The sequence below is a fragment of the Giraffa tippelskirchi genome, chromosome 4 (assembly GCF_054371585.1).
Source record: "Giraffa tippelskirchi isolate mGirTip1 chromosome 4, T2T-mGirTip1v1.2.pri, whole genome shotgun sequence".
Classification (NCBI taxonomy): Eukaryota; Metazoa; Chordata; class Mammalia; order Artiodactyla; family Giraffidae; genus Giraffa; species Giraffa tippelskirchi.
In genome coordinates this window covers 141,106,412-141,132,656 of record NC_137278.1, presented here as the reverse complement: position 1 = coordinate 141,132,656, position 26,245 = coordinate 141,106,412, and the positions used below count along the sequence as shown (strand labels likewise).

Here is a 26,245-nt window from a genome sequence, read left to right as displayed (position 1 = left end):
ATGTCTTAGGTCAGGATCCCTAGAAACAGAGCCTGAAACAGGATTTTATATGAGTGACTTAAGTAAACAGAGGGCTTCCCTGGTAGTTCAGTTGGCAAAGAATCCACCTGCAATGCAGGAAACCCCTGTTCAATACCTGGGTTGGAAAGATCCCCTGGAGAAGGGATAGGCTACCCACTCCAGTATTCTTGGGCTTCCCTGGTAGCTCAGATGGTAAAGAATCCACCTGCAATGCAGGAGACCTGGGCTTGAACCCTGGGTTGGGAAGATCCCCTGGAGGAGGGAGGGTGTGGCAACCCACTCCAGTATTCTTGCCTGGAGAATCCCCATGGACAGGGGAGCCTGGCAGGCTACACTCCATGGGGTTGCAAACAGCTGAACATGACTGAATGACTAAGCAGAGCGCACAAGGAGAGAGAAACTTTAAAGAAGATATGGGAAGCCACATAGGTCAGGGGAAGAAGCTCAGCAAAAATGCACTTTCTGAGGAAGTCTAGCTTCAAGCTTTATGTATGTGCATTCATGCTCAATCTTTCGACCCCAGGGACTGTATGTACCCCTCCAGCTTTCAATCATTATCCACAAGAAACTCTGGAATGTGATAACAGCACAGGTTAATTCTTTCACCAGGCAAGTGGTCTAGTGTGTCATTCCCGCTTATCAGTCAGTCATTAGCCACAGTTTGCCCAATGGTAAGAGTGGTGTAATCTACCAGCCGCTTCTGAACAAGCCAGCTCCCTGTAGGCTAAAGGTAGTGAAGGGTGCAACTTTGAGCTAGCTCTTAGTAGCCAACACTCAGAGCAGCTGAGGGTGGCTGATAGAGATCTGGGCTTGGCTTCTACAAGATGGATCACTAATGGTATTGGGAAATATAAGGTAAATTTCTAGACTTAAAAAATCTAATATTTTGATAGTTGCTTTGAAATGTGTTATGCCTAAATATTATTCTCAAGGTTGAACAGTGTTCTTGTATTATTTTGATGGAGTGAGAAATGATCCTGAAAATAATTTTCAGTTTTTAAATTTTAGTTTCAGGTACATTCTAGACAGACATTTTTTTTCTTTTCCATTTAACTCATTTATTATTGCAAGTTAAATAAAATTGTCACTGTTTTTCAAATTAAAAGCAAGAAAATAAAAAGTTAAATGTGTGGATTACATAATTCTGTACAAATTCTAGCCACTTAAGGTAGAACAAAGTCCTTTAGAGTGTGTTTTCTTTTCTTAATAGGAAGTTACTGATAGTAGAATACTGTGCCTTGCCTTGGTGCATCTTCCTGTTGAAAAGGAAAGTTGGATTGTGTCTGGAACACAGTCTGGCATGCTCCTCGTCATTAATACTGAAGATGGGAGAAAGAGACATACCCTTGAAAAGATGACTGATTCTGTTACTTGCTTGTATTGCAATTCCTTTTCCAAGCAAAGGTAAGACAGTGAATTTGACCTTGAAGGAGCATTACCTATCTTTTAGTTGACTTAATTATGTGCAAAATTGTTACAGTATCAGCACAGTTTGCTAACTTTGAACATTTTCCCATGGTTGCATGTATTGAAGGGAATTATAGGAGGCCTCAAAGATATTTGTGTTTTCCTGTATACAGATCAGGCTGAGGCAGTTAAAAAATAGGTCAGTCATTTCTTCAGGCCCTCAGCCTTGCTCCATTTTACCTCAACTATGGCTCTAACTCTTCACAACTCATGACAGCAATTTACTTTCGTAGGGCTTCTACCAAAAAGAGTTCTTATTCTTTCTCTGAATACATATATGTCAATAATCTGTTACATGCCTCTAAAGCATAACACTTAACTAACTACCAGATTGAAAAAAAAAAAAACTTCAGTAAATGAATTCATAAGTTGCTAACAGGTGAAAATGGCTTAAACATTATTGGTTATTGAAATGGCAGAATTTCAGATATGAATGATAGATTAGTTGCCGTAATATTTGGGGCAGTATGATTTCCACGAGTCATTTAGATTATATGTCATATCCTTCAGTCAGTACCAGAAAATAAATAAGTATTAGAAAAATGTGAAGCCCAAGTTTTGGTGACTGAAATATAAACTCCATTGGCAATGATCCAAAAATTATTGTTTGGATACTGTCAAAAATTTCATCAGATGAAGTCAAATAGGCAAGGAAGACTTTATATTTAAGATAATTGCAATAGAGGAGAGGAATTGAAATCAGCTCTGCTGAAATAAAAGATGAGAGAGTTTTTAAACCCTTTAACAAGCTAGTGGAAAAGCGCTGGAGGACTTTGGGGGAGGAGGAGGGTCAATGTGATTAGGCCATCTGTGTTTGCTGATCGTTGCTTATTGAAATTGAGCTCCTACTGTCTTACAAAGACTAGGAGAAGGCATGCCATCCTTCTTGATGACATTTCAGAGAAGGCTCCCAGATCCTTGAGAAAGTTATTTTTAAGCTATAAAACTTGGAAGGGTCTAGGAGAAGATCTGCATTTTAAACGGGCTGAGAAAGAAGTTACAATTTACGTTTTCTCAAGTGAATGCTGTAAGGAAAGGGAGGTCACTGCCAACAACCAGGAAAAAAACTCTGTCTAAAGTTTATTTTAGCTAGGGGGAATGTTAAGCCATCTTGGTCAATACAATCATTCTTTTTACAACAATTTTGACATTTTTTCTTTTAGCAAGCAAAAAAATTTCCTCTTAGTGGGAACTGCTGATGGCAAATTAGCGATTTTTGAAGATAAATCTGTTAAGGTAAATATTGAACACATTCTGCATCAAAATTTAAATTGTATTATGTTTGTTCATCATCACCCTCCTTCTAACTGATTATAAACTCCCTGACACCAAGGATCATGTATTCTGCTTTTTATCTTTTCATTGCTTCAGAAAGCCTTGTACACAATAGATTCTCTATAAGTACTTGCTGATTAACTGTGTATATGAATGAACCAAGGAAAAATTGATAAATGAGATCTGATTTGTAATATAGTGTTAGTGATGGAAGTAATTCCATTTTTATATAAGTGAAGTAGATAATTTCTTATAAATACATTGGGGAAAAGATAAAGGAAACAAGTTTTAAGTCTGGCTTGCTATCAACCTATTCTTTAATCTTGAAGAAATCATTTGATTTTCTGTTCTTAAGATTCACATTTATCATTAAAGCATTGATTTTTCCATGCTTCATTCATATGTAGTTCCATCTTGTCATTTAACATCCTACCCACTCATACTCTTTGTTATCAAAAAAGCTTATTATCTAATGAGAGGCAAAGAAGTAATTATAGTATAATTTTTAGGTTACTGCTGTACAAATTTTGCATGGAGAAGTGAAGAGATTGGTTATAAAGACAATTGAATACTATTTGAATTAAATCCTGTTTTTATAAGCCATTTGAAAAATGTATCCTGAATTTTTATTTTTATACCTCTAACCATTTAAGAGGGAAAGTTGTTTTCAGAAAGCTCAAATTTTACACTGTTTCATTCTGTAGATACTCAATTTACTGAATGTGTTTTCTCTTTTTGACAAAGTGTAAAGGAGCCACTCCTTTGAAGATACTCAACATAGGAAATGTCAGCACTCCACTGATGTGTTTGAGTGAATCTGTGAACTTAACTGAAAAAAACATTATGTGGGGGGGATGTGGTACAAAAGTTTTCTCATTTTCTGATGATTTGACCATTCAGAAACTCATTGAGACCAGGACAAATCAACGGTGAGTTATTCCTTTCTGTGCAGCTAATTTAGCATTTTATTAATGTTTATTCTTTGTAATCATTTCAATAATACTGTCTGTAGTTCCCAACAAAAATCTTTCAAAATATATACTTCATTTTTCTGTTGTAAATATAAATAAATATTCATTATGAAACTTAGAAAGCACAGGAACGCTAAAAAAAATCACCCAGTCTAATCACATTTGGGATAAAATATGAAAATCCATGGTAATTTTAGTAGTGTTTATCAATTTAAATTTTTATCATTTTCATTATCTCCATATCAAATTAAGCATGGAATTTGAAAGACAATCAACTCATTATTTTACCAAAGATATTAATTTTACACATATATTTTGGATAATTTTCTTTGTTCTTTCTTTTTTTAATTGAGGTATTGTTGGTTTACACTATTATATAAGTTTCAGCTATACAACATAGGGATTCAAAATTTTCAAAGGTTATATTCCATTTATAGTTATTATAAAATATTGGCTATATTCCCTGTGTTATATGGTATATCCTTATAGCTTATTTTATACATAGTAATTTGTACTTCTTAATCTCCTAACATTATCTTGGCCCTCCCCTTTTTCCTCTCTGCACTGGTAAACACTAGTTTGTTCTCTGTATCTGTCAGTGTGTTTTAATTTTGTTATATTCACTAGTTTGTTTTATTTTTTAGATTCTACATATCAGTGAGATCAAATAGTATTTGTCTTTCTTTGACTTATTTCACTTAGCATAATAACCTCTAAGTTCATCCATGTTGTTGCAAATGGCAAAATTTCAATCATTTTATTGGTGGGTATTATTCTATTGTATATTTATACATACCATATCTTCTTTTTTCATTCATCTGATGGTGGACGCTTAGGTTGCTTCCATATCTTGCCTACTATTAGAGTGCTTGTATCATTTCAAAATTTTTTTTTTGAGAAATACCCATGAGTGGAATTTCTGGGTCATATGGTAGTTCTATTTTTAGTTTTTTGAGGAATCTTCATACTTTTTTCCATAGTGGCTGCACCATTTTCACAACTAGTATATGAGATTTCCTTTTTCTCAGCAACAGTGTATGAGGTTTCCCTTTTCTCCACACTCTTGCCAATGCTTGGTATTTGTGGTCTTTTTGATGATAGCCATTCTGACAGGTGTGAGGTGATATTTCCCTGTGGTTTTAATTTGAGCTTCTCTCATGATACTGATGGTGAGCACCTTTTCATGTGCCTGTAGATCATCTGTATGTCTTCTTTGGAAGAATGTCTAATGGCTCTCTGTCCTTTTATTAATTTTGTTTTTGTATTTTTAATGCTGATTTATAGGAGCTATTTATATAGTTTGGATATTAACACCTTATCAATCATATCATTTGCAAATATTTTCTTCTATTCAGTAGGTTGTCTTCATTTTGTTGATGGTTTCCTTCACCTGCAAAAGTTTTTAAGTTTACTTAGCTCCTCCCATTTATTTTTGCTATTATTTTCTTTGCTTTAGGAGACAGATCCCCAAAAAATTATTGCTGCAATTTATGTTAAAGAGTGTTCAACCTATATTTCCTTCTGGGAGTTTTATGATATCCACTCTTGCAGTTGGTGATGGACAGGAAGGCCTGGCGTGCTGCTATTCATGGGGTCACAAAAAGTCGGACACCACTGAGTGACTGAACTGAACTGAAGTCTTGCATTTGAGTCTTTAATCCATTTTGAGTTTATTTTTGTATATGTTGTTAGAGAATCTTCTATGTTTCATTCCTTTCCATATACCTATTTCTTTCAGCACCATTTATTGAAGAGACTGTCTTTTCTCTATTGTACATTCTTATTCTTGCCTTCTTTGTTGTAGACTAATTGAACATAAGTGAGTGGGTTTATTTCTGGTCTTTTGTATTTGATTGATATGTGTGTCTTTTTTGTGCCAGTACCATACTATTTTGATTACCATAGCTTTGTAATCTAGTCCGAAGTCAGAGACTATGATTCCTCCAGTTACATTCTTTCTCAAGATTGTTTTGACTATTTAAATCTTTTGTGTTTCCATACAAATTTTATGTTCTGTGAAAAATTCCATTGGTGTTTTAGTAGAGATTTCATTGAATATAAGATTGCCTTGGGTAGTATGGTCATTTTGACATTATTAATTCTTCCAGTCCATGAACATGGTATATCTTTCCATCAGTTTCTGTCATCTTCAGTTTCTTTCATCGGTCTTACAGTTTTCTGAGTACAGGTCTTTTATCTGCTAGGTAGGTTTATTCCTTGTTATTTTATTCTTTTTGATACAGTTGTTAGTGGAATTGTTTCCTTAATTTCTCTTTCTGATTGTTTGTTGTTAGTGTATGGAAATGCAGCAGATTTCTGTATCCTGCCACTTTATTGAATTCATTAATGAGCTCTACTAGTTTTCTGGCAGTGACTTTAGGATTTTCTATGTGTAGTATCATGTCATCTGCAAACAGTGAGCTTTACTTTTTTCTTTCCAATTTAGATTCCTTGTATTTCTTTTTCTTGTGTGATAGCTGCGTCTCAGACTTCCAATTTATCTTCCAATAAAAGTGGTGAGAGTGGGCATCATGTTTTGTTCCTGACCTTAGAGGAAATGCTTTTCACCAGTGAGAATGATGTTAACTATATGCTTGCCATATATGACCTGTGTTGTGGTCCCCTCTGTGCCTACTTTCTGGAGAGTTTCTTTTTAATTATAAATGAATGTTGAATTTTATCAAAAGCCTTTTCTGCCTCTATTGAGATGATCATATGATTTTTATTCTTCAGTTTGTTAATGTGGTATATCACATTGATTGATTTGTGGATATTGAAAAATCCTTGCATTGCCTGGTTGAATCTTACTTGATCATAGTAGATGATCCTTTTACTATATGGATTTGGGTTGCTAATATTTTGTTGAGGATTTATGCATCTATGTTTATCAGTGGTATTGACTTGTAATTTTCTTTTTTGTGTGTTTTCTTTGTCTGATTTCAGTACTGGGGTGATACTGGCCTCATAGAATAAATTCAGAAACATTCCTTCCTCTATAATTTTCTGAAATATTTTGAAAATGTAAGGTAAAATTCATCTGTGAAGCTCTCTGGTCCTGGATTTTTGTTCATTGGGACTTTTTTTTATTCCTGGCTCAATTTCAATAGTACTTATTGGTTTGTTCATATTTTACATTTCTTTCTGATTCAGTATTGTTACATTGTACATTTTTAGGAATTTGTCCATTTTTTTCTGGGTCATCCTTTTTTTTTTTTTTTTTAGCATATTGTTCATAGTAATCCCCTATGATCCTTTGTATTTCTGTGATGTTGCTTGTAACTTCTTTTTCTTTTTGATTTTATTCATTTGAACCCTCTCCCTTTTTTTCTTGATTATCAATTTTATCTTTTCAAAGAACCTGCTCTTAGTTTTATTTATCTTTACTATTGGTTTTTTAGACTGTATATCATTTACTTCTTTTCTTATCTTTATGATATCTTTCCTTGTGCTAACTTTGGGTTTTGTTTGTTCTTGTTTTTCTGGTTCCTTTAGGTGAAAGTTTAGCTTGTTTATTTGAGAAACTTAATTTTTCTGAGGTCAGCTTGTTTCACTATAAATTTCCCTTTTTTAAGCTGCTTCTACTGTATCCCATATATTTGGATCTTCATGCCTCATTTTCATTGGTCTTCAGTTGTTTTTTATTTCTTCTTTGATTTCTTCAGTGACCCATGTTGTTTAGTATCACATTATGTAGTTTCCATGTATTTGTGTATTTTGCAGTTGTTCCCTTATGGTTGATTTTTAGTCTCAGCACCATGGTCCAAAAAGCTATTTTATATGATTTCAATTTTCTTAAAATAAATAGAGTAGCCATCACAGTCAACAAAAGAGTCCAAAATGCAGTACTTGGATGCAGTCTCAAAAACGACAGAATGATCTCTGTTTCTTTCCAACGCAAACCATTCAATATCGCGGAAATCCAAGTCTATACCCTGACCAGTAACGCTGAAGAAGCTGAAGTTGAATGGTGCTATGAAGACATACAAGATATTTTAGAATTAACACCCAAAAAAGATGTCCTTTTCATTATATGGGACTGGAATGCAACAGTAGGAAGTCAAGAAACACCTGGAGTAACAGGAAAATTTGGCCTTGGAGTACAGAATGAAGCAGGGCAAAGGCTAGTAGAGTTTTGCCAAGAGAACATACTAGTCTTAGCAAACACCCTCTTCTAACAACACAAGAGAAGACTGTACACATGGACATCACCACATGTCAATACAGAAAGAATTTGATTATATTATTTGCAGCCAAAGATGGAGAAGCTCTATACAGTCAGCAAAAACAAGACCAGGAGCTGATTGTGGCTCAGATCATGAACTCCTTATTGCCAAATTCAGACTTAAATTGAAGAAAGTGGGGAAAACCACTAGACCATTCAGGTATGACCTAAATCAAATCCATTGTGATTATAAAGTGAAAGTGACAAAGAGATTTCAGGGACTAGATCTGATAGACAGAGTACCTGATGAACTAAGGACAGAGGTTCGTGACATTGTAGAGAAGACAGGAATCAAGACCATCCCCAAGAAAAAGAAATGCAAAAAAGCAAAATGACTGTCTGAGTAGGGCTTACAAATACCTGTGAAAAGAAGAGAAGTGAAAAGCAAAGGAGAGAAGGAAAGATATACCCATTTGAATGCTGAGTTCCAAAGAATAGCAAGGAGAGATAAGAAAGCCTTCCTCAGTGATCATTGCAAAGAAATAAAGGAAAACAATAGAATGGGAAAGACTAGAGATCTCTTCAAGAAAATTAGAGATACCAAGGGAACATTTCATGCAAAGATGGGCTCCATAAAGGACAGAAATGGTAGGGACCTAACAGAAGCAGAAGATATTAAGAAGAGGTGGCAAGAATACACAGAAGAACTATACAAAAAAGATCTTCACAACCCAGTTAATCATAGTGGTGTGATCACTCACCTAGAGCCAGACATCCTGGAATGTGAAGTCAAGTGGGCCTTAGGAAGCATCACTACGAACAAAGCTATTGGAGATCATAGAATTCCAGTTGAGCTATTTCAAATCCTAAAAGATGATGCTGTGAAAGTGCTGCATTCAGGGAGAAGGTGAGGGTGGGACGTTCTGGGAGAATAGCGTTGAAACATGTATATTATCATACGTGAAACAGAACACCATTCCATGTTCGATGCATGTGACAAGGGCTCAGGGCCGGGGCAATGGGATGATCCAGAAGGATGGGATGGGGAGGGAGGGGGGTGGGGGGTCCAGGAAGGGGAACACATGTAAACCCATGGCTGATTCATGTCAATGTATGGCAAAAACTATTACAATATTGTAAAGTAATTAGCCCCCAACTAAAATAAATAAATTTATAAAAAAAAAAAAAAAAGAAAGAAAGTGCTGCATTCAATATGTCAGCAAATTTGGAAAACTCAGGACTGGCCACAGGACTGGAAAAGGTCAGTTGTCATTCCAATCCCAAAGGCAATGCCAAAGAATGTTCAATTTGGCATTGAACTACCACACAATTTCACTCATTTCACTCATCTCAAAGTAATGCTCAAAATTCTCCAATCCAGCCTTCAGCAGTATGTGAACTGTGAACTTCCACATGTTCAAGTTGGATTTAGGAAAGACAGAGGAACCAGAGATCAAATTGCCAACATCTGCTGGATCATCAAAAATGCAGGAGAGTTCCAGAAAAACATATGCTTTTGCTTTATTGACTATGCCAAAGCCTTTGACTGCGTGGATCACAACAAGCTGTGGAAAATTCTTAAAGAGATAAGAATACCAGACCACCTTACCTGCCTTCTGCGAAATCTGTATGCAGGTCAAGAAGCAACAGTTAGAACTGGACATGGGACAACAGACTGGTTCCAAATAGGGAAAGGAGTATGTCAGGGCTGTATATTCTCACCCTGCTTATTTTACTTATATGTAGAGTATATCATGCCAAATGCTGGGCTGGATGAAGCACAAGCTGAAATCAAGATTGCTGGGAGAAATATCAGTAACCTCAGATAGGCAGATGACACCACCCTTATGGCAGAAAGTGAAGAAGAACTAAAGAGCCTCTTGATGAAAGTGAAAGAGGAGAGTGAAAAAGTTGGCTTGAAGCTCAACATTCAGAAAACTAATATTATGACATCCAGTCCCATCACTTGATGGCAAATATATGGGGAAACAGTGGAAATAGTAGCTGACTTTATTTTTCTGGGCTCCAAAATCACTGCAGATGGTGATTCCAGCCATGAAAGTAAAAGATGCTTACTCCTTGGAAGCAAAGTTATGACCAACCTAGACAGCATATTCAAAAGCAGAGACATTACTTTGTCAACAGAGGTCCGTCTAGTCAAGGTTATGGTTTTTCCAGTAGTCATGTATGGATGTGAGAGTTGGACTATAAAGAAAGCTGAGTGCTGAAGAATTGATGCTTTTGAACTGTGGTGTTGGAGAAAACTCTTGAGAGTCCCTTGGACTGCAAGGAGATCCAACCAGTCCATCCTAAGGAAATCAGTCCTGAATATTCATTGGAAGGACTGATGTTGAAGCTGAAACTCCAATACTTTGGCCACCTTATGTGAAGAGCTGACTCATTTGAAAAGACCCTGATGCTGGGAGAGATTGAGGGCAGGAGGAGAAGGGGATGACAGAGGATGAGATGGTTGGATGGCATCACCAACTCAATGCACGTGGGTTTGGGTGGACTCTGGCAGTTGGTGATGGACAGGGAGGCCTGGCATGCTGCGGTTCATGGGTTCACAAAGAGTCAGACACAACTGAGCGACTGAACTGAACTGAACTGAATTTTCTTAAATTTACTGAGGCTTATTTTGGCCTAGCATGTGATCTATCCAAGAGTATGTTACATGTGTCCTTGAAAAGAATTTGTATTAGAATGCTTTTGAATAGAATGTGCTTCAGTTTATATATATGTATAATTCATCTGGTATAGTTTGTTATTTAAGGCCAATATTTCCTTATTGATTTTCTGTATGGATGATATGTCCATTGATGTAAGTTGTGTGTTAAGGTTCTCAGCTACTACTGTATTACTGTTGATTTCTCCCTTTATGTCTGTTAATATTTGGGTTATGTATTTAGGTTCTTTTATGTTGGATGAACATATTAACAATTGTTATATCTTTTTTGAATGATCCCTTGATCATTATGTAATGTCCTTCTTTGTTTCCTGTAAAAGTCTTTGTTTTGAAATCTATTTTTCTGATATAAGTATCTCTTCCCCAGCTTTTTTTTAGTTTCCATTTGCATGGAATACCTTTTTCTGTCCCTGAACTTTCAGTCAATTTTATATCTGATTTGAGTCTTTTGTAGGCTGCATATATACAAATCTTGTTTCTGTATCCATTTTACCACTCTGTCTTTGATTAAAGCATTTAGTCCAATTTACATTTAAAATAGTTATTCACATGTATGTTCTTTTTTCCATTTTGTTAAATGTGTTGAGTTTGTTTTTGTAGTTGCATTTTGTTTCTTTCTTCTTTTGTTCTTTTCTCTTGTATTTAGATGAATATCTTTAGTGCTGTTTTAAATTCTTTATTCTTTTGTTTGTATCTATTATAGACTTTTGGCTTGTCACTAATGTGAGTTTTACATATGGAAATATATATGGAAGAAAATACAAGTGAGAGTCTCTCAGTTGTCTCTGACTCTTTTCAACCCATGATATAGCCTGCCAGGCTCCTCTGTCCGTTGAATTTTCCAGGCAAGAATACTGGAGTGGGTAGCCATTCCCTTCTCCAAGGGATGTTCCCGACCCAGGGATCAAACCCAGGTCTCCTGCATAGCAGGCAGAGTCTTTAACTGTTTTAAGTTGCTGATTTCTTAATTTCAAATACATTTTATCAACCTTGCATTTGTACTCTCCTCCCCTCACAATTATGGTTTTTTGATACTATATTTTACATATAATTCTTTGCATGTCTCTTAACTGCTTATTGTGGATCTACATGAATTTACTACTTACTACTAGCTCTGTGTGTGGATGGTTTCCTATCTTTAGTACCAGTTTGCCCTTACTGATGAAGTTTTTCAATTTATAATTTTCAATTTTCTTGTGGCCCTTTCTTTATTACTTAGAGGGTTACTTTAACATTTCTTGTAAGGCTGGTTTGATTTGGCTGAACTTTTTTAGCTTTTGCTTATCTGTGAAGTTTTTGATTTCTCCATCAAATCTGAATGAGAGCCTTGCTGGATAGAGTATTCTTGGTTTTTAAGTTTTTCCCTTTCATCATCTTAAATATATCATACTACTTCCTCTGGCCTACAAAGTTTCTACTGAAAAATAAGCTTATAACCTTATGGGAATTCCTTTGTGTGTTATTTGTTGTTTTTCTTTTATTATAATATTATCTCTATATCTTTATTTTTTTAATTTTAATTACAGTGTGTCTTGGTATGTTTGTTTTTGAGTTAATCCTCTATGGGACTCTGCTTTCTGAATTTAGATATCTATTTCCTTTCCCAGATTAGGGAATTTTTCATCTATTATATCTTCTATTATGCTCTCAGCCTCTTTCTCTCTGTCTCTCTTCTTCTTCTTGGACCCTTATTTACTTTACAGTGAATATTATTGGGCTTGATGTTGTCCCAGAAGTCTCTTAAATTGTCCTCATTTCTTTCATTATTTTTTTTTTCTGTTAAGCATCGTTGATTTCCACTACTGTTTCTTGATTCATTCATCTGTATCATTTAATCTACTATTGATTTCTCCTAGTACATTTTAAATTTCACTTATATTCTTTATCTCTGGTTGTTGTTTGTGTTTTATAAATCTTTGTTAAAACTTCTATTGTCTTGCTCTGTGCATCAATTCTCTTTAGTTCTTTGATCATTTTTATGATCACTACTCTGAACTCTTTCTCAGGTTGATTGCCTAACTCAACTTTACTTAGCATTTCTTTTGGGGTTTTATCTTGTTTCTTCATTTGAAACTTGTTCCTCTGTCACTTAATTTTGCCTAAATTGCTTTTTTGTATTAACTTATCTGGTAGGTTGGTTATGTTTCCTGACTTTGAAGAACTGGCCTTTTGCAGGAGACATCTTTTGTTCCCAGCAGTGTATTCCCCTCTCATCACCAGTGCTATATGCTCTACAGGTTCCCCCATGAGGGCTGCAAGGGTCTTTCTGTTGCAGCTGACTGACTCTGAGCAGTCTGCTAAACTTGGTTGGCCTCTGGTCCATTTAGTTGCTCAGTCTTGCCTTGTATGGCGATGACCTCTGAGATGACCTCTGGTTTGTGGTACTGGGTTACCAGGCATCTGACTGTGGACCTTTGGGGAGCCCTGGACTAGTGCTGGGTTACTGGTGGGTGGAGTCAGGGTCCAGGAGACCCAGGGGCTGTTGCCTGCCCAACCAATGGGTAAAACCAGCTCGTGGAGCTAGTGTGGCTTACTGGCAGGCAGAACCAAGTCCTGGATTCTTGTTTCAGGGCTAAGGGGTCCCAGAGCATGTTGTTGGTGGGTAGGACTGGTTCCTGAAATATTTGGCTGTGTGGCCTGTGGTTTCTTGAAGCTTGTGTTGGCCTGCCGGCGTCTGTGTCCCCTGGGTGAGCTGCAGTTACCTCCTACCCCAGCTTCTGCCTTCTATTCCAGATTATGTGATGTATTGTGTGTGCCCTTTAAGTGTGAATTCTCTGTTTTCCCCAGCCCTCTGGGACTCCAGAAAGTAAGCTCCACTGCCGTTCAATACCAAATGCTCGGGGGGCTCATCTTCCTGGTGCAGGACTTCTGGGTTGGAGAGCTTGAAGTGGCGTTTAAACGTCTCAGTCCTTTGGGAGTGCTTCTGCAGTTGTAACTATTCTCCTGTTTGTGAAGCGCCTACCTGGGGATACTGGATTTGACTATATCATGACCTAGTCCCTTCTACCTCTCTCAATTTGATTTCTTCTTTGTATCCTTGGTTGTAGAAGATCTTTTCTGGTAGGTTCTAGTCTTTTTTTTTTTTTTATCTATGATTGTTTTTCAAATAGTTGTAATGGTGTGCCTGTGAGAATAGATCGACTCAGGATCTTCTCCTCCACTTATCTTGCTCACTTTCCCTGTGGATAATTTTAACTATTGATTATAGGAAATGAACCTTAGGAATTAAGTCTTCTCTAGAGTTGATAATTATGCAGACATTTCCTCAAAAGAAACATTAGTGATACCAATTTCAAGCAGAATAAAATAAAATACAAACGTTGTTCCAATTTGTTGTTTCAGTTTTTTAAATAGCGTTTTAACCAAAGCACTGCAGTTGATTCTTATTCATCATATTCCTCAGTGAGAAACAGTGTAGGGCTTGGATAAGAGCATAGATTGTTCATATCTGGCTTTGTCATGTATTGGTTATGTGAACTTGTCAAGAACTTCTCAAATCTTCGGTCCTCTCTAACCTGAGGATGGTAATGTACCCTGTCTCAAAGAGATACTTGAAAAACTAAAAAAGAATAAAAAGTAATATAAGGAACTTAATATGAGATCCAGCACTTGGTAAGCTCTCAATAAATGTTAGATAATTATCATGGTTATTATTAGCTTTAAGTGAGAAATCTTTATCTCAGGGAATATCCTAGTTTTTCAACATCCATCTAATTGCCCAAGACTGAAACTTGGGAAAAATCCTTGATTCTTCTGTTTCTAACTCTTTATCCACTTGACGCTCTCCTTGACTCTCAAATACTTATACTTCTTACTGTTTGATTGCTGCTACCATGGGCTAAGTTGCCATCTACCATCAAAGGCCTGGACATTTTAACAATAGCAGAGAGTTCTCAAACCTCTGATTGTCTTCCCTTCAATCCATTCTCAACATTTCAGGCAGAGGGATTGTTCTAAAATGCAAATTAAACTGATGCCACTCTCCTGCTTAAAACTGATCAGTGGTATTCCAATGTCCTTTGCATGAAGTCCAAGCTCCTTGAGATGACTTACCAGACTTTCATGGTTTAGTCCTTGCTTATCTCTGTAGATTCACATTTTGCAACCTCCTTACCTTCTGTCCCTTAGCCAAAATGAATTTGCCTCAATTTTGAAGACAGCCTGCTCCCTTTCACTCCAGCCTTTATATGTGGTTCTTTGTTTTTCTGGATGACTACTATGCCTCTTGACTGTTTTAGTCCAAGATTCACTTCTGGGTGGCTGTCTGTGATCCCACCTGTGGCGATTAGGTGGCCTTAGATTTTTTTTTTTCTTCCATTGTATTTGTTATTTCCCCTCACAATAGCTGTCACAAAATTTTACGAATGTACTTTTAAAAATAATTTTCTCAATACCACTAGACATACTGTTTCTTAATTGGCTGCACATTAGAAGCCACTAGGTAGCTAAAAATAATCTGATGCCTAGGACCTACCTCAGAGAAATTAAAGCAGATGAATTAAGACTGGGCTGGGTCCCCCATGTTTGTATTTATGTTTAGCTCGCAAGTGATTCTAAAGTGTGGTCAGAGTTCAGATACACTGCTATACATTGTACGTTCCCATGCATGAGGATTTTCTGTTGTTGTTGTTGTTTTTTTTTTCCAGAGATTTGTTTCCTAGCATATGGTAAATATTTGGTTAAACTTATTCTCATTCTGGCTTCCCAGGTGGCGCTAGTGGTAAAGAACCTGCCTCCCAGTGTAGGAGATGTAAGAGACACGGGTTTGATCCCTTGGTCAGGAAGATCCCCTGGAGAAGGAAATGGCAACCCACTCCAGTATTCTTGCCTGGAGAATCCCATGGACAGAGGAGCCAGGCGGGCTATAGTCCATAAGGTCACAAAGCGTCGGACATGACTGAAGCAATTTAGCACACACACACTTTCTTATTCTGTAATTTCCACTTTTAACCAACTTAAACAAGCCTGAAGATATAAAAAGAAAAGCACCCCCCCCATTCTTGTATTTCACATAGAATGTTATGAGTTCATGGTATCAATTAGCCCCCTAAAATTCCCTTTAAGATTTGAAATATAGGTGGTTTACTAGATAGAATGGCCATAAATATCAGGCTCTCAAAGATATTCATTTCCAAAAAGAGATTAGGACCCAGTTTCACAGACACTTGGAAATATTTACTTCTCAGAAGTTGTCACCCATTGTCTAACATCTCTCTCCCATTAAGCAGATACCATGGTAAAGAGACAGGGTAGTGTTGGGACATACTAAAGAATATAATTTTATATTTAATAATGTCTGTAATATTAAATATAGATTAATATTTTATACTTAATGCATCAGTTATGGAAAAGGGAATGATTGGTCTGTTTCAGTAACTCAGGGAAGAATTTGAGAGGAGCTGACATTTAAATTAAGCCTTGAAGTACAACTTGGAGTTTGCCATGCAGATGGGGCCTTTGGTAGCCAATCTGTTTGCAAAATGTGTGAAATGCCAAATATACTAGATTGGAAGGTAGATGTTTAAAAATGTCTGTCGTTTTCCTTTATTTTCAAAGGGGAAAAATGACAATTTGCTTTCTAATATTTGGATGATGGTGTGGATTTTTTTCCCGTACCTTGACTGGCTTGTGTTGAGGCAGATATATTTTAATATTTGAAGACTCCCACTAAGGTGGATTTAAAGGTCTTATGATTTTAAATGTAAATGGGTGACCCTTAATTTCCCAGTCATTCTTGACAATATGGATTTTTTTTGCAGTATTAGAAAGTTACATATATTATGATGATTTTCTTAGAAATCGAGATACTTTACATATTCAGATAATATATTATTCTAGAAATAACCATATAAAACTGAAATCGATAAAATAGAAAACAAATTTAAATTTTATTGTCAAGGAAGAAATATGAAGTAACCAGAAGTAGGTGAAGTATCAAAGTATTCTGTTCAGAATGGTAAGGGGATAATATGAAATAATTGTTCCTTTATCAAAATAGTGTTAATCCTTTATATGCATTAAGAGCTAATATGAAGTTGTATTACATTTTGAAATAATAAAAAAAAATTAAATGACATTCTTTTCTTTCCCTCTAGATTTTCTTATGCATCTTTCTGTGATTCCAACATCATAGCAGTGGTGGTAGACACGGCTCTTTATGTTGCTAAGAAAAATAGCCCATTTGTGGAAGTGTGGGATAAGAAGACTGAAAAACTCTGTGAACTAATAGATTGTGTGCACTTTTTAAAGTAAATTAATATTTTTCTAAATTTATTTTATTGTGGAAAGAGTTTTATGAGACCTATCTGCTTAACAAATTTTTAAGTGTGCACTGTGTTGTTGAATGTAGGTACAGTGTCATTGGTTCTTTATTTCATGTAAGAACTGTCCTTACACTTTAGATTTCACGGAGGGAGGAATTATGGCTTATTTTTCTCCCTTTATACTTCTAAATAGAAAAATGTTAAAAAAAAAAATCAGAAACAAAATCGTTAATGCTGTTTGACACCATCTGTTGGTATCCAGCAAATTCCATCTTTGGAAAAAAATAGAAGCATAATAGATATGGTTTCTTCAAGGTATTACAAAGAAAAAGTCACAAAACAATATAAAATATGGGTGAAAAATGTACTAGACTGACCAGGATTGAGTGTGTAGGAGACTTCACATCACCCGCATACCTTGTGTGCTGCTGCTGCATCCAGGACCATTACCAGTCTTATTTGCTAGCTACTGTATAGTTTTATTGGGGTTTTACTGTATAGAAATTTTTTTATCTTCTGGAGAACATTTTGATTATATACCATATCCATAAAATGAGATTTCAAAGTTTACTAACACTTTAGTTTTTCTCTGGATGGTGAGGCGATTTCTGTTTGGAAGACCTGACAGTTCTGCCTGGTAAAAGATCCTTTCCTAGAGTTCTAAAATTGTTGGAATTTTTTACTTCTGGATACCTCATTTTTGTCATGAATTATTCATTAGCTCAGGGGAAATTCAGTGATTTGGACTCATATCTTTTACATGTAGATGATTGTAGTTTTTATTTTCTTTTATAACTTTTTAAACTTCATGAAAAAATTTTGAAACTAATGCTTTTTTTCTTTATACTGAGCAGATACTATTCATTTTTTGCTGGATTGCATAGGTTTGTTACGTATAAAAATTATATCCATCTTATTTATTTCATAGTTTCTTGAAGTTAAGAGGCGGTTGTTGTGTTATCTTTGATAATTTGTTTTAAGTGGCAAATGTGGCTCTTTGACATTCTATATTTAGCAAAATTAGTTTCATACAATTTTAATGATATGTAATAAATCCTGTCATGTATTCATATTACAAAATGTTGTATATATATATATTTATGTGTGTGTGTGTCTGTATATATAGTCACATTTATTTTATCCTTTATTTTTGAACAAAAAGGATGAATGCATGCTTTCTTTATGGTTTTAGGGAGGAACTGGTCAGAGTAAGCAAGGAATTGAAACACAAAATGTCTTATTCTGGGAGAGTGAAGACTCTCTGCCTCCAGAAGAACACTGCTCTCTGGATAGGAACTGGAGGAGGCCATATCTTACTCCTTGATCTTTCAACTCGTCGAATTATACGTATAATTCACAACTTTTGTGATTCTGTTAGAGTCATGATGACTGCACAGTTAGGCAAGTTTACTTCCTTTAAATCTTTTTTCATATTCTCTTAGGACTATAAGAATATGTTTTCTCTTCACTTCCCAACATCGTATGAAGTGTCTCAGAAATTCATAGTGAAATTTTGCAAGATATATTTTGAATAGGGGCCTTATAAGCATGAAGTGAGTAGATGCTTTTAGTCCCATAAGAGAAGCAGATATTGCAAGTGAACACTAAATTTAAGTCTTACTTTCTCTTTTTTCTTTATAATTAAGGCAAAAATATATAATGTTGAGTATTTTTAACTTTCTGACAAAGAAATTTAAGCAGATGATTATTTTGATCTTAGTTTAAACTTTCTACCCTTGTTAAGGAATACCATTTAGTTTTTTTCTGTAAATAAATTTATTTTTTTTACAGTATATATTGCTACAGTATATATTCTTATAGCAATACATACTTCATAATCTAAATACAAATATTGGAAAATCATTATGTTTTATTTATTTTATGTTTTCTGTTGTTCCTACTTTTCTACTCAAGTATGAAGAAATCATGATAGCACATGATGCTCACACTTAACTCTAATTTTGACTAGTTATTTGCTTTAGGGAATAGACTTAGTGTTTATACAGAGTTGATCACAAAAATGGGGTTAAGTTCTGTAAAACTAGAGTTCATGTAACTTTGGGGCTTCTCCAGTGGCTCCGCAGTAAAAAAAATCCGCCTGTAATGCAGGAGACGTGAATTTGATCTCTGGGTTGGGAAGATTCCCTGGAGGAGAGCATGGCAACCCACGCCAGTATTGTTGTTTGGGAGATCCCATGGACAGAGGAGCCTGGTGGGCTACAATCCATGGGATCACAAAAGAGTTGGACATGACCTAGCTACTAAACAAAATCAACGGATGTAACTTCAGCAAATGAATAATAAAAATGTTGGAACAGGATGAAGATAACAGTAAATTTCTTTTACAGGAATGTATTAAGGAGAGACCAATGTTTCCCTTCGGTCTCACAAATTTTCCATGAACAGGTGTCAGAGTTGTACAAAAGTTAGAATTAGGGGCTCCACTCCAGTACTCTTGCCTGGAAAATCCCATGGACGGAGGGGCTTGGTAGGCTGCAGTCCGTGGGGTCGCTAAGAGTCAGACACGACTGAGTGACTTCACTTTCACTTTTCACTTTCATGCATTGGAGAAGGAAATGGCAACCCACTCCAGTGTTCTTGCCTGGAGAATCCCAGGGACTGGGGAGCCTGGTGGGCTGCCGTCCATGGGATTGCACAGAGTCGGACACGACTGAAGCGACTTAGCAGCAGCAGCAGCAGTGACTGGTGACTGCCAGGACACATGTCCATGCAAGCAAAGTAGTAGGTGTATGGAGGATTGTCTCTCTAGTCTTGCTCACCAAGGTTGTATCCTTTAATTTGTATGTACTTGGTATCCAAATGGTTGTTCATTACTGACATTATAGGGCAATTTCAATGGGTTTAATTGATTTTTTAAATAATTTAAACATAATCTACAATATATGGCATGATCTAGCTTCACCTCAGTTCTCTTGCCATTGTCATTTGCTGTATTCTTCTTTGCTCTTTCTGCTCTAGAAGAAAGTTCAGCCCCTTTTAAATACCATGCTTCATCCTACCTCAAAGTTTTGTGTGTGTTGTTTCATTTTGCCTGTTAACTTAGTTACTGTTTAGTAACTAATCTCATCACTAGACCGTAAACTCCATTTGTCTCTCTTTAATACATTCCTGTAAAGGAATTTTCTGTTGTCTTCATCCTGTTCCAACATTTTTATCATTCATTTGCTAAAATTACATCCGTTGATGTTGTTTAGTAGCTAGGTCAAGTCCGACTCTTTTGTGACCCCATAGATTGAAGCCCGCCAGACTCCTCTGTCCATGGGATTTCCCAGGCAACAATACTGGAATGGGTTGCCATGCCCTCCTCCAGGGAATATTCCTAACCCAGAGATCAAATTCACGTCTCCTGCACTACAGGTGAATTTTTTTTTTTTACTGCTGAGCCACCAGGAAAGCCCCAAAATTACATGAACTCTAGTTTTACAGAACTTAACCCTATTTTTGTGATGGATTGGGTCTGCTTATGTTTATTCCGCTTATTTCCCAGGCCCTAGCCTAAATCCTGGTACATAGAGGATTTGATGAATATTTGTTGAATAAATTATTTCATGACTTGAGAATAAAGTATGGTTCTATGACAGTGTGTCAGTATATTACATGTCCATGCAATTCTCTATCCAAATGCTTCACATCTGACCAGTGCATTACAGTATCAAAAGCACTTTTGCATACACTATCTCTTTGATATATAGCTTTTGTTGGAGGAGTAATATATAAATATTGAGCCCATTTTGCAGAAAGTTTAAGCTATTTTCTTAGATTCACACAATAAGAATCATAACAAGAAGGTAGATCAAAATTTCTAACTTTAAAAACATACTGGTCACCTTGCCGAGTATTTTTGTTCAAACTTTGTTGAGGGATCTCTTAAGTAGTGGAATTGTAAAGTTAATTTCCAAGGTTTTTTGTCTTAAAATATGAACTTTTGTACTCTTTAAAGTCCAACTTATTATATTGTTTTAACAGAACTCTTTTATTTTTTTTTATAAAGGAAGCCTTAAAAATGTCATGCTGGTTTTGGGGTATAACCAGAAAAGTGCTGAAGGTACACAACACCAAAAAGGTAATGTTTAATAGGATACTGTATTCCAAGCAGACTGCAATGACATGAATGATTATAACATATTATGTTTTTATACATGTAAGGTAAATATTACATATGCATAAAACTTTAGGCATTTTTAATTGATAGCTTCTTTATAGTTTGAATAATTTAGATATAAATCTTCAAAATTGATTTTTAGTGATTTAACAGTATAATATATTTTTCAGGTGAAGTAGAGCTAGCAACCACTATTAAATGAGAACTAGCTCAAACCCAGCATGGGTCTTTTTCCTTAGATTGTACCTACTCTGTATTATCCAAATCATAGTCTGATTTTGAAAAGTGTTTGAAAAAGCTTTATTCTTTCAGCAAATGAAGTTTTATGTTACTAAAGGTCCATTGTTAAAATTTAGTAGTTAGTTCTATAATGTATTTTAAACACTTTCCAAATATAATTTCTTATACATGGTAATAATTTAGTACATTACTTTTATATGCATATGTGTATATTGTGTGTGTGTGTGTATTCTCAAGTGGCACTAGTGGTAAAGAACCCAGATGCCAATGCAGGAGACTTAAGAGATCCAGGTTTGATCCCTGGCTTGGGAAGATGCCCTGGAGGAGGGCATGGCAACTTGCTCCAGTATTCCTGCCTGGAAAATTCCATGGACAGAGGAGCCTGGAGGGCTACAGTTCATGCGGCCACAAAGAGTCAGGCACGACTGAGCATACACACAGACACACACACACACACACACAGAGATATATATATACACATACACACTTGTCCAACAGCTAAATATAAATTAACAAAATTAAGATAAAAATGTTTCATTGCAGATCTTTGTAACATGATTTGTTTTTTAATTTTCTAGAGATACAGTCTTGCTTGTCTGTTTGGGACATCAATCTTCCACATGAAGTGCAAAATTTAGAAAAACATATTGAAGTGAGAAAAGAATTAGCTGAAAAAATGAGAAGAATATCTGTTGAATAAGAGGGATATTGGAAATCTTTATCTTTGGATAGAAAAATGGTTATCTTCTCTTGTAAATATCTTTAAAAAATGTTTATGTATAAAAAGAATAACTTCTACTACTTGCTGTTTGCTAATGTGTATATGAAGGAATGTTTGTAGATTTTATTTTGTAAAAATGTACAAAATTATTACCAGTGAAAATGTATTTTAAAGAACTATTTTAAATGTAATATTTCTTATATATCCTAATTAAGTTTGTGGATTAAGTAACAAAAGGAAATCTAAAAAGTACTTGATTGTAGTACTCATACTGAAATTTACAAAGTGGATAATTTTTTGTTTTGTTACTCATAATGAAGGTTATGTTTATTTTGCATTCTGTGATTAAGACAGTTCTATTGTTGGATTACTGTCTAGATATTCTGCGAAGTGGAATAAAAATATTAGGAAAGTTTTAATGTAATACATTCCTTCTTAGATTGCTTTAAAATGCAGTTATCATATATACTTGTAAATAGTCATTGAATTTGCACTAATGAAGCCCTTTGCTGGAACATGAGTTCTTTTTGTTGCTGATGTAAACAATGCATCTCATACAACTACACTTTATCTAAAACAAAATGCCATAAAATGTGCTGATAAGAAACCAACATATTGTCAAAATCCTCCTATCCAAGAAAGACGTAGCTTTTCTCTTTCCTATATTGCAACTCTGTCTTTGAATGTGAAATCATAAAGTTTTATAATTGATGTAAATAAATTGTTCAGTCCTTCAAGTGATATTGTTATGTTTTAATTTTGATTTTAAGTGCTAAACCACACCACTGACTACTTGTTCCCAATCTTCTTCACTCCAAATATTAGTGCTCATCTTCTTCCTAAATTTGCAACCTGCAAATTCTACATCAGTCAAGTAGAAACTCTATTTTCAGAATTACAGAATTCTACAACTCCCACCAAGACCATGGGGATAAGAATGTAACATTCCAGTTTGCTGAAATAGAAAGGAGCTCTAGCTATGATGGGTACCTGTTAACCTAGTCTTCTAAATTATACTTGAACTGTTTAAATAAATTCCTATAGTAGGAGTGTTGGGTTTCTCTGATAGCTCAGTTGGTAATGAATCTGCCGGCAATACAAGAGACCTTGGTTCCATTCCTGGGTTAGGAATATCTTGCCGGATTCCTGCTCCAGCTGGTCCAGGGGTTCCCTCAGGATGGACGGCGTCAGCAGAGAAAATGATGCAGTCTCTCGCTCAAAGCACTGGGCTGCATGTTTATTTTAAGCATCAGGTTTTCTTTTATACTTTTACAAAAGCATTAGGTCAGAGGTATGACATCTTCAGTTTCCCCTCACCCATATTTACTGTCTCCATAAATCATTGTTGTCCTTCAGAGTTCCCTCTTAAGTGTCCTTGTGATGGCATTGTAACTCAAGTTTGTCTATGGGCTGTATATTACATTCCTCAGTTTATTTCTTATCTCTTTAAATCCTGTTATCCCCTAGTAACTTAAGCTCATCATCTCCTAAAAAGGCTTTTAGCTATTAGTATCTCTAAAATACCTAGTTTCCATAAGCTATAGTAAAATATGCCAACACTACAACATACCTTAAACTTTTAGCTTCTAACTATTCTTAATTATTCCTAACCCCTAAACTCAGCAAACTTTTTTTGCCATAAACATTCGCCTTACAGGCAGGTTTCAGATAACAATGTTTCCCATGGCCTCAGGCTGCAGCCTATGTGCTCATCCTGGAGCATTCTTTGTAAAGATCCTTGAACAAATGTCAATAGTTAACTTTATAGATTATAACATTCTTTCCAGCCAACTCAACCGGAGGAAGGAAAGGACAAGTCAGAATCACAAGGCCTAACTCCTTCATCCCGGGGACCATGCCTGCGGGATGAGGAGAGGGGGTTGGGGCCGTGCTTCCATTTTGTCAGTAATGCCTATCGCGGCTCCTGACACTATCTGCTGGAGAAGGGATAGGCTACCCACTCCAGGGGATTTCCTTGTGTCAAAGTGGTAGTTGCAAACAGTTAACAGATTTTTTTCTGCAATTGCTGAAATAAACATCTTAAGTGCTACTCTGTCAATGGTGTTAACTATGCACATAATTTTTTAATATGAAAATCAGTGCAACTGATAGGATTTACAATTTTCTCTTCTCCAATGAATTGCCTGCAACTGCCTATTTCCTGATGGTACATCCCTGTTCTGAATTGGGTAATGTTTTGTGTTACAAGGTGAGTGAGAATGCTCTGACTTTTTGTTATTAGCAGGAGGGTAAATGGGAGTAGAGAACAGGGTTGAGGTTGAAGATCATCCAGTGAAAATTCTTCTGCCTTAGCAAAGAATTACTTTTGTTGTAGGTAACTTTCATGGATTGCAATCAATCCCTTTTTGCACCCCTCCCTTCCTACAATATGGATTTTTAAAAAATTTATCCGCTTCATATCCACATGTCTGAGTTACATTATAGACTAGCACAGTACCCCTGGCACATAGTCATATATGGGATATTTAATTTGGCATTCTAAACTATCTATTAATTTCTTAAAATTTCTGGACAGTTCCTTCTTATAATAGGAAATTATAACATAAACAAGATAATTTCAGTTTTATGTGCCTAGTGTACTTGAACAAATCTAGGAGACTTGGATAAATCTGAGACATTGTAACTCTTAATTCATAACTGATTTACAGACCAAATTAACATCACATGTGTTTCCAAAAAACATCAGGAGACTATTGAAAGTTGTTTTGTTTAGGTGCCTAGAAAAAAAAAAAAACTTAACATCTTCTCTGAAGGAATAGATATTTGTCCTTTTTCTCAAGTAACAAAAGTTTTTAAAGACAAGCAGTGTACATTTTAATATACGAAACCTACTAGTAAAGATGACAACATGAGAGAGAAGCTTCAGGATCAACTCAGAGCAAAAGAGGTCATCTCAGAGTACAAATATTAGAACTGTGAAACTGAATCTGCAAAAAAGATAAGCTTGAACATTTTTTCAGGGATCAGGAAAGCAGAAGTATTTCATGACTAAGGAGATTTGAAAATGAACCAAGTGAAACGTTTAAAAAGGAGAAATACAATAGTTATAGTTAAAAGAAGCCATCTTTTTCTTTTTTGTTTGCTTTGCATTCAGAGAGCACAGTGAAATTGAGTCTTTTGCTGACTTACTTTTGGGGGCAAATATGCATGTGCCGTGCCATGTTCAGTCGTGTCTGACTCCGGCTCCTCTGTTCATGGGATTTTCCCAGCAAGAATACTGGAGTGGATTGCCCTTTTTCCTTCCAGGTGATCTTTCTGACCCAGGGATCAAACCTGTGTCTCGTGCGTCTCCTGGGTCTCCTGAACTGCAGGCAGATTCTTTACCGCTGAGCCAATGGGGTAGCCCAAAAGTGTCATAGATTAGTTTAATAGCATTTTAGATGAACAAAAAGTTAATGAACCTAAAGATAAGTCAAAAGATATTTTTTATAGTGCACCAGGTATAGCAAAATAGATCAATAATATACAGTGAGTAGTCGAGAATCCTGTTGTATGAGGGTGAGAATTTCAATTTTCCGGCTGGACTGTCAAAAGAAGGATAGGGGAGAGGTGTATCTGAGTAGACAATGGCTAAGAAATGGCTAGAACTGACAAAGATAGCAATCTTTATACAAAAAGACTTGAGGATTTAAATTAGGATAAACTAAAAGATAGCTCCACATAGATACACAGAATATAAAAGACCTAGGTGATTCTCATAAACATTGCATTGAGTGATTAAAGCAAAAGATAAAGAATAAACATTTTGCTTCTGTTCATATAAAAATGAAAAGAAATTGAGCTCTATTGTTTAAGTATGCATAGATAAATGGCAAAACTATAAGCAGTAAAGAAATGGTGACTACAAATGTCGAGACAGTGATCATCTTTATAAAGGAGGAAAGGAATTATGATTGAGAAGCAGGCAGGTAGGGGATTCTAGGATGCTGGAAAATGTTTTATATCTAAAACATTGATGATTAGATGGGGTTTGGTTGTATAAAAATTTCTTAAATTATACGTTTATATTTTATATACTTACTCATATTATCTCAATTAAAAATGAGATCATACTAATTTACCTACACTGAATGAAATAAATTGTCCTGAAGACATTTGCTAAAAAAATGTTTTAAATTTCTGTAGTTCTTCTTATCTCTTTGTGTTTAGTTTTTTAGTATGGCATATGGTTTGATAGGGAACAAATCATTCCAAAACATTCCCTAGATAAGGAAATTTATCATTTATTGCTAGCTAACATCACTGCACACTGCCTTACTCAGTTTTAACGTTACAGTTAACACTATACACACAAA

The 26,245-nt window shown here is 35.6% G+C and overlaps 1 protein-coding gene across 4 annotated transcripts in view; it reads left to right on the top strand.

Moving 5' to 3' along the window:
- LRRK2 (leucine rich repeat kinase 2) overlaps positions 1-22,666 on the top strand; it is a 197,008-nt gene extending 174,342 nt beyond the window's left edge. For 2 of the 4 annotated variants that reach the window (XM_081594156.1, XM_081594153.1), the window contains exons 45-51: positions 1,232-1,425; positions 2,652-2,724; positions 3,508-3,692; positions 16,678-16,830; positions 18,038-18,246; positions 20,858-20,929; positions 21,787-22,666. In XM_081594156.1, coding sequence (XP_081450282.1) covers positions 1,232-1,425; positions 2,652-2,724; positions 3,508-3,692; positions 16,678-16,830; positions 18,038-18,246; positions 20,858-20,929; positions 21,787-21,908 — 1,008 coding nt within the window. In that variant the 3' untranslated portion in view covers positions 21,909-22,666. Of the gene's footprint in view, positions 1-1,231; positions 1,426-2,651; positions 2,725-3,507; positions 3,693-16,677; positions 16,831-18,037; positions 18,251-20,857; positions 20,930-21,786 lie in introns of all 4 variants that reach the window. The other 2 variants (XM_081594154.1, XM_081594155.1) reach the window with 1 other exon arrangement.
- The last annotated feature ends 3,579 nt before the right edge of the window (positions 22,667-26,245 follow it).